This window comes from Myodes glareolus, chromosome 2 (assembly GCF_982192425.1).
Source record: "Myodes glareolus chromosome 2, mMyoGla1.1, whole genome shotgun sequence".
Classification (NCBI taxonomy): Eukaryota; Metazoa; Chordata; class Mammalia; order Rodentia; family Cricetidae; genus Myodes; species Myodes glareolus.
In genome coordinates this window covers 101,212,206-101,221,616 of record NC_142027.1, presented here as the reverse complement: position 1 = coordinate 101,221,616, position 9,411 = coordinate 101,212,206, and the positions used below count along the sequence as shown (strand labels likewise).

General features: G+C 44.2%; 1 protein-coding gene across 2 annotated transcripts in view; it reads left to right on the top strand.

Annotated features, from left to right (window-relative positions):
• Window positions 1–187: 187 nt before the first annotated feature.
• LOC125402196 (radial spoke head 10 homolog B) overlaps window positions 188–9,411 on the top strand; it is a 54,531-nt gene continuing 45,307 nt past the window's right edge. Inside the window, exons 1-3 of one of the 2 annotated variants that reach the window (XM_048436786.3) lie at window positions 188–2,010; window positions 5,423–5,770; window positions 7,539–7,614. In XM_048436786.3, coding sequence (XP_048292743.3) covers window positions 5,520–5,770; window positions 7,539–7,614 — 327 coding nt within the window. In that variant the 5' untranslated portion in view covers window positions 188–2,010; window positions 5,423–5,519. Of the gene's footprint in view, window positions 2,035–5,422; window positions 5,771–7,538; window positions 7,615–9,411 lie in introns of both variants that reach the window. The other variant, XM_048436787.3, reaches the window with a different exon arrangement.

The window sequence follows — 9,411 nt, the reverse complement described above, 5'->3', positions numbered from 1 at the left end:
CCATATAAATCACACACATTGTCTTATTGTTATTTATAAACGCCCGGCCTTAGCTTGGTTTGTTTCTTGCCAGCTTTTCTTAAATTATCCCAAACTACCTTTTGCCACTGGGCTTTTTCCTTTTCTTACTTCTGTATATCTTACTTTCACTATTGCTCTGTGGCTGGCTGGGTGGCCGGCCCCTGATGTCCTCCTCTCCTTCTAGCTTGCTCCTCCTTCCTCTCCTCCCAGATTTCTCCTACTTATTCTCTTTGCCTGCCAGCCCCACCTATCCTTTCTCCTGCCTTGCTCTTGGCTGTTCAGCGGCTTCATTAGCCCATCAGGTGTTTTAGACAAAGAATCATAGCTTCACAGAGTTAAAAAAATGTAGCATAAAATTACACATCTTTGCATCATTAAAACAAATGCTCCACAGTATAAACAAATGTAATACATCTTAAAATAATATTCCACAAGAGAGAGCTCTTTGGAAGTTAGCAATCTTTCCCTTGACTGGGGGTATTATAGTCTGCAGCTTTCAGCCCTCAATGACAGTTGAATTCATGTTTACTTTCTTGTTCTTCCCACCCCACCCCCCTGTGTTTTGAGACAGTTTTATGAAACTCAGAACTGTCTTAAACTTGTTTTGTAGCCAAGGCTGCCCTTGAACCGATCTTCCCTCTGCCTCCCAAGTGCTAGGATTACATGTGCCTCACACAGTCAAATAAAAATTATGATCTTATTAAATTAGTAATTCTCAATCCTGATTCATATTAAATGATAAAAGGGGGGATTCTTTACCTGTTTGGAAAGAAACTACTGAATAGTACTGGGGTCACTTTTGCAGGGTGGGAATGGGAAGGAATGAGGCAGAGTCTCTCTATGTAGTCTCTCTATGGCTGACCTGGACCTTGCTATATAGAGCAGGCTAGCCTTGAATTCACAGATTCTCCTGCCTCTGCCTCTTGAGTTCTGGGATTAAAGACATGCACGACCACCCTTACTGGGATCACTATTTTTAAATGTTCCTCAGTGCAAGGAGAGTGGGAAGTAGAGGCTGGGGCAGGGAGTGAAAGAAAAACATCTGAGTTTCTATAGTTCAGTGCTGTAATTTGGTTTCTCTGGGGTGTGAACTATGGGTTTCTGTTTTTATTAACGTGGGATTTCGGCCACTTGGGCTGTACTACAAATGAAAATGAAAAACGCCTCCTTAGAGCCCAGCTGGTAGGTAGGGCACAGTGCTGACAGGTGTGGGCGGTTCCCCTCCAGTGTCCCCTGTGCTGTGGGCCCCCTGGGAAAGAGGACGGTGGAGGCACGGCTCTTCACATTCAGCTGCTCGGCCAGGTAGCAAAGCAGAGGCAGGCTGATCTCTGTAAATTTGGTTCCAGGCCAGCCAGGGTTACGTCTCCAAACAGACTGCTACTGTAGGTCTACAAGGTCTCATTTAATGTTTGGACCAGTGCAAGTTGGGAGCTGTAGGAGGTACAGTAATGGCCCCTCAACAATGTCTCTTTCCGGTCACCAGAACCTGTGCTTCACCTCATACAGGACAAGGGGGACTCCAGGAGGGATTACAGATCTTAGTGATGGGGAGATTGCCCTCTGCGGTCTGGTGGGCTCTATCACATGAGTTATTCAAAGTGGTACACAAGTATACAGACTCCCTGGAGGCCTCCAAGCCAGACCTGCAACTTACAGCTGTTAAGACTGTGACTTCAAACCATTGTTTGGGTTAAGGCAGTGGTGGAAAACAATAGACTGCATTATTCTGTTTTATTGTGAGGAAACCTGTTGAGAGGGGTCACACGCTTTGCAGTTAGAGCTGTGGAAATCCAGGCCAAGTATATTCAGCTCAAGTGCCCAGTTCCTCTCTTGAGAATAAGCATGGTAAAACTGCTCTACAGCTTTGTATTTGCGTCGCGGCCCCTTTAAGACCTCAGGAGGCGGGGCTTGTGGCAGTTGCTTGGAGACCATCTAGCTCTCAGGACGCAAGGTCCTCCTTGCATCTGCAGGCCTGACCAGAATAAGTGGGTGAGCACCCTACGGTAGTCCTGTGTGTGTAGCAACAATTTAAAGGCTTGGACAAGTTCCTCCCTTAGTCTTCCAAGACTTGAGCGGGTGCTTGATTGATTAGATGCAGGGGATCCTGCAGCTGGATGGAGTGGTGCTGGGCATGCCCAGAGAAAAAGCGGGTTTGCAGTTTACTTGTGCAATAATACGGTAACTTTGTAAGAATGGGGGTCGGCGTATCTCTATAAGAAGCAAGTTAGTTTTAGCTGTAGTTTGAATTTCACTGATAGAGGGCAAGGAAAAAAAGGTAAGTAATTGTCTGTTCAAGTTGAGAGGGGAGGTGGAGGGCAGCTGATAGTCATCCTGCGCTTGGACAAGTTGGAGGGCTGCGGTGTTGGAAAAAGAAACTCTGAGGTGGGATTGGGCATGCCTAGCAGAGGCAGGCATGAAGTGCCACTCGGTCCACCCCCAGGTGGACCTTTGCTCCCAGCACTGCAACTCACTCTCTCCCCTTAGACCCCCGTGGGGATGAGCGCCACCTAGCTATGAATCTTTACAACAGGGCTATTTGCACATTTTCCACTCGACCCCTTTCTGCCGGAGAATTTTTTTGCATGACTCAGGTTTTAGTATATAAAATAGGTGTGCACAACAAATATTTACTGATTGTAAATAATACTTTATTTCAAAACAATTTTGGGATACAGTTAAATTACCATTTGTTAAATAAAGCAATTTTGTGTTTTTAAGATTTATTTATGTGTGTGTATATATAAATACTCACGGAGACCAAAGGCAGTGTTGAATCCCTTAGAGTTGAAGTCACAAGTGGCTGTGAGCCAGTCAACGTAAATGCTGGGACCTGAACTCAGATCCTCTACAAGAGCAGCAAATGCTCTTAATGCTTCACTTTTTCCCATTTTATTTATCTAATGGGGTGGGGATTATGGCTAGTGTGTCACTTGCACATATGAAGGTCAGAGGACAGCCTGCAGGAATTGATTTTCTTCCATCATGTGGATTCGAGGAGTTGAACTCAGGTCTTCAGGCTTGTTGGCAAGTGCCTTAACCTACGAAGTCATCTTGCTAGTCTGCTTGTTCATAGTCATATAAAATTAAGTCTTGGGCTTTAGAGATGGCTCAGCAGTTGAGTGCCTGCTACGTGATCTTGATGACTCTCACGCACACACAAAATTAATTAAAAATTGTAAACATTCAAACACAATTCATACAAAGATACACACTGAGGAATGACAATAGGAAAATATTGCCTTTTTCTGTAATTAAATCATAGTTTTATAAAAGTAGGAAACTGTACAGTGAAAACCCTACAATTCATATAATGTAATAGCCATATCTGAGCTGAGGTGTTTCAAGTAGCATTGCATGGCATGATGGCATACACGGTACAAAGTGCACAGGTTGAGTGTTAAGAACCAAGATGGAGCTGGGGCAAAGGTTCACTGGTTAAGAGTGCATATTGCTCTTCCAGAGGAAGTTCAGTTCCCAACACACATGATAAGTGGCTCATAGCCACCTCTGTCTCCAGATTCAGAGGATCCTCTTCTGAGGGCGCCTGCACTCACATGCACATACCCCCCCACACACACACATAAATACACATAATTTTAAAACAAACAAAGAAACCTTAAAGGGCAAAGAACCAAGACAGTGGAGTTATCTGATACAACCCAGGAGAGTTATGCCAGAAATGTGTTGGATTCATTATTCTTTTGATTTTGAATTAACTTTGGGTTGTACTTTCAGAAACCTTTTCCTATTGTCAGATTTTCATGACCAGAGTTCAATTCCCAATATCGAGATGGCAGCCCACAACTGTCTTTAACGCCAATTCAGAAGGATCTGATGCCCCTTCTGGTCTCCCTGGGCACTGCATGCATGTGTTGCCCAGACAGACATGCAGACAAAACACCCACAAACATAAAAATAATGAAATGTTGGAAAGTATCTTTAAATATTTTTTTAATGCAGACACCATGACATGCACCGATAATCCTAGTGCTTGAGAAGCAAGCACAGGAGTCTCCCTGGGGCTCCCTGGGGCTCCCTGGGGCTCCCTGACTAGCTAGCTTTACCTGACTGGTGGCCTCAAAGTTCAGTGAGAAATCCTGACTCAAAAAAATAAGATGCCAACGAGACAAAGGAAGACCCAGTGCTGAGCTCAGCCCTCCACACGCACACACTCTCACACATAGACACTCAGCCCTCCACACGCACACACCCTCACACATAAACACCTAGCCCTCCACACGCACACACCCTCACACATAAACACTCAGCCCTGCACACGCACACACCCTCACACATAAACATGTATGCACCACATGTACAACAGGAAGTTGCTATTGTACCACTCTAGAGCCTAGGCAGTCAATAATTTCAAATCCAAAAGCATGAAGTCACTCTGTATCTATTGATCTGCATTGCATACTTCAGGATTTTTTCTGTCACCTGAATCTTGGCATAAGATACGATTTCTATTTGGTATCCGAGGCAGAAAGCAGTTCGCTTCAGTATACAACACTGCTAACATGCAGTAGCTTTTATGTTCTTATGGACGTGATGGTTTCATTTGTATTTTATTTTTAAATTATTATTCTGTGTGATGTATGTGGGGTGTGTGTGTGCGCGCAACTGCCAGGGTGCACTGGTGGAGGTCAGTGGTCAACTTGCAGGAGTCAGTTCTCTCCTTCCACCATGCGGGTTCAAAAGGTTGAACCCAGGTTGTCAGGCTTGTAACAGGAACCTTTGCCTACAGAGTCCTCTCTCCCACCCCAACCTTATTTTCTCAGACCAGGTTTGCCACTGAACCTGGAGCTCACTGAGTGAACTAAACTATGAGTGAGTGGTAGGAATCCTCCTGTCTCCACCTCCCCACTGCTGGCGTTACAGATGCATGCCATTGCATTAGCCTTTTACATGGGCGATGGTGATCTGAGCTCGGGCCTTCCTGCTTTTGAGGCAAGCAGTTTGCCGACTAAGGATTACCATTCCTAACTACAACACGGTTTGAAAAGACAATGTTACATTGGCTGGCAAAAATGGCTCAGTGGTTAAAGGTGCTTGCTGCCAAGCCAGACAACCTGCGTGTGATCCCCAGGACACACATTATGACGGGAGAGAAGCACCTGCAGAAAACTGTGGTTTAGCTTCCACACATGTACCATGGCACACAGGTACCCCCACACATACCCATATGCACAAAATTAACAGATAAATAAATGCAGTAAAATTGTAAATGAAATAATGTTTTATAATGGTTCTAATATTAAACATTTTTAAACCATCATGCAACACTGAAATTGAATTATTTACATAAATGAATGATATTTGTGGTTACTCAGGCTTTAGTAAAATGATAATAATTTTTTATGATTGAAACAACCAAGTATTTATAAACATAATTTTTCAGGTAAAACCCATCCATGTTTTGAAACAACACTTCAGCCTATCGAAGGAATCGTTGGCTAACTCTGTATCTGAGGTAAACTCTACCTCTTCCAAAGGCCATGGTGAAAGAAAAGAAAAAAGCAGACAAGAAAGGCGATAAGTCAGCCCGCTCTTCATCCTCCAATTCGGAAAACCCAGAGACTTTCAAAGATGGCAGCGCTGGGAAGCAGGAAGTACCGGCTAGTGCCATCCCAGTATTGGAAATTCCACTCAAGCAGTTGACACCCAAAAGAGACTCTGCAAATATGTATCAGAATGAAGATGAAACCCAGTATGAAGAGCCCATCCTGACCAAACTCATTGTGGAAAGGTAACTTTTCTGGGGCTGACAGGGCCAGTCTCTTTAAACCAAATGTCACATGTTGTTGGTGGTGGTGGTTTTGTCTGTTTGAGACAGGGTTTCTCTGTGTAGCCCTGGTCATCCTGGAACTCACTCTGTAGACCAGACTGGCCTTGAACTCAGAAATTGCCTGCCTCTGCCTCCCGAGTGCTGGGGTTAAAGGCATGCTCCTCTACCATCACCACCACCTGGCTCATACAGTTTTATGATCCTGCAATTCTCTACCTCCAAAACCACTTTTGTATGTGAGTGTGGAATTCATTAATTTGGTTGGATGGTCTGGCCAGCAAGCTCCAGAGATCCTTGTCTCTGTCTCCCCAGCACTGGGAAGCTGGAATTACAAAGGTGTACCACAATGCCTAGCTTTTCCTTCTTTCCTGTCTCTGAACTCGGTCATCATAGTTTCATGGTGTGTGCTTTGCTGACCGATGTGTGCTGCTGTGCCTGCCTTGAAGTGGGCACAGGGATCTGAACTCAGGGTCTTAGGTTTATGTGGCAGGTATTTTATCAACTGAGTCATTTTCCCAGCTCCCTAAAAACCTTTTATAAACAGTTCTTAAAGATGTATTTATTTCTAATCTTTATGTATATGAGTGTTTGCCTGCATGTCTGTCTGTGCACCACATGCGTACAGTGCCCACAGAAGCCAGAAGAGGGTGGCAGATCCCCTAGAACTGGAGTTACAGATGGTTGTGAGCCATCACATGGGAATCCAACCCAGGTTCTCTGCAAGAGCAACCACTGAACCATCACTCCAGTCTTTCAAGAATGTTTTTATCATGGTAAAATGTAGAAAAATCTTTTTGTATACTGTGAAAATGTATCTTTGCCAAGGCACCTTCTGCTTGGTTTAATAAAGAGCAGAATGGCCAATAGCTAGGCAGGAAGAGGTTAGGTGAGACTTCCGGGCAGAGAGAGAGAGAGAAGAAGAGATAAATCTAAGCAGCAGGAGAGATGCCAGAGGACACAGAGAAGAAACAGGGGGAGCAAGATGAAATAGAGATAAAAAGCCACAAATCAAAATGTAGATAAATACAAATGGGTTAGTTCAAGTTACAAGGGCTAATGGTACACGCCTAAGCTATAGATTGAGCTGTTTGTAATTAATACTCTCCATGTCATTTTTTGTGAGCTAGCAGCCCAAAGAAAAATTTGTTTTTCAGTAAAAATACATAACATTTGCTATTTTGACCACTTAAAATATATAATTCAGGGACTAGTAAGATGGCCCAGAAGCTGAATTGGTGACCATACAAACATAAGGACCAAAGTTCAGATCCCGAGAAACTTAGGTAAACGTCAGGTGAACGTGTGGTCCACCAGTCTATAATTCAGGCTTTGGAAGATAGAGATAGGGAATCCCTAGAGCAAACTGGCTAGGAAGACTAGCCATACTGGCAAGCTCGGGGTTTGGTTGAGAGACCCTGCCTCAGTGGGTGACGTGGAAGAGCAGTAAAGGATGATTCCAGATCACTTTCATGCGCACACATAAACCATCTCTCCGCATAAACAGGGATTTTTTAAAAAATGGAAATAAATAAAATGTATAGTTTGGCGTATTAAATGCACTCACAGTGTTTTAAAGCTAGCATTGGGTTCTGTCTCCAGAATATCCTGTCCCTCTTCCCAGACAGAACCCATGTACCACACCGACAGTTGTGTGACCCTGATGTCCCATGTGCTTTAACCCACTGTCCACCCCACACCACTCATGAGTTTGAACTCTATTTCTTTGTAGCTATGAAGGGGAGAAAATCCGAGGACTGTATGAGGGAGAAGGCTTCGCTGTCTTTCAAGGTGGAAACACCTACCATGTAAGTCATAATTACTGGAGCCAGGAGGGCTGGGGGAAGGGGGGAGCTGAAAGTCTTAGATGTTCAGGGCTTGAGTGAATTCCTCTGATTCCTCTAAAACCATCAGAACTACCACAGACTGTTTTTATGCTGAACCCCTCCCTCCTGCTTGAGGTATGACTCAGTATAACTGACTTATTTTAGGGTGTGTCCCCTGATTTTTAGCTATTGACAAGGCATAGATAAATAACTAGGTTAAAAACTATCATCCACAGGCTCGGTGCCAAAGTTGGATGTTTAAGTCCCACACACAAAATGCTGTCATGTTTGCATAGACCCTGCACATACCACTGGGGCGAGAGAGGTGGCTCAACAGTTAAGAAGGTTTGCTGCTCTTGTAGAAGAGGAGCAGTGTTTAGTTCCCAGCAGAGGAACGACAGCTCACAACTGCCTGTACCTCCAAATCCAGGGGATGTGACACTCCCTTCTGACCTCTGTAAGCACTGCGCTTTCTGTGTGCAACACATGCACACAGATAAAAGTAAATCTTTTAAAAAAGAACCTATGCACATCCTCCCAAGTATTTTTGCTGTGGCTTGTCCTTGTGGTGTACCGAGGATGGAATCCAGAGCCTAGAGTGGCCTGGAGTGTACTACCCAAGTGCCCTGCCACCAATCTACACCCACTGCCCTCACATATTCCTTGTCAATGTCTGCACAATTCACAGTACTGAATATAATCCAGATTCTGTGCAAATAGTTGTTAGACTATACCTTTTGCAGGAGATGATCTTTAAAAAAAAAAGTGCCGGGGCTGGAGAGATGGCTCAGAGGTTAAGAGCATTGCCTGTTCTTCCAAAGGTCCTGAGTTCAATTCCCAGCAACCACATGGTGGCTCACAACCATCTGTAAAGGGGTCTGGAGCCCTCTTCTGGCCTGCAGGCATACACACAGGCAGAATATTGTACACATAATAAATAAATAAATATTTTAAAAAAAGTGCCTGTCTAGTACAGATGCAGTTGTTGTAGTCCTAACTAGATAGTACTCTAACTTCTTCCCCCAAATGTCTTCTATCTGTATTTGGTTCTGTCTACAGATTTAACACAGAGGTTGCTCTAGTTTTAATTGTCAACTTGACATAGCCTAGAGTCACCTAAGAAGGAAGTCTCAGTTGAGGGATCACCCAGATCAATTTGGCTTATAGGCATGTATGTGGGGGATTGTGTTGATTGTTGATTGATATAGGAGGGAACCATATCTACATATACATATACATATACATATACATACATACACATATACATATGAAAACACACACACATATATGATATAGTAGGTGGTGTTATCCCATAGGCAGGTGGTCCTGGGTGGTATAAGAAAGCTAGAAAAGCCAGGAGGTGGTGGCACACGCCTTTAATCCCAGCACTCAGGAGGCAGAGGCAGGTGGATCTCTGTGAGTTCGAGGCCAGCCTGGTCTACAAAGAGAGTTCTAGGACAGGCACCAAAGCTACAAAGAAACCCTGTCTTTAAAAATAAAGCAGAAAAAAGTGAAGAGGAAAAAAAAAAGAAGCTAGATAAATAAAAGCCATCAGCATTCCTTCATGGTTTCTGCTTCAAGTTGCCGCTCGAGTTCCTGTCCTGACTCACTCAGTGGACTGTGAGCTGGAAGTGTAAACCAAATAAATCCTCTCTCTAAGTTGCCTTTGGGCTTTATCATGGCAACAGAGATAGAACTCAGGCCTACCGCGATGAGCAGAGCCTCAGGCCTGGGGGTAGGGTAGCACAGTGGTAAAGCGCTTGCCTAACATGCACAAAA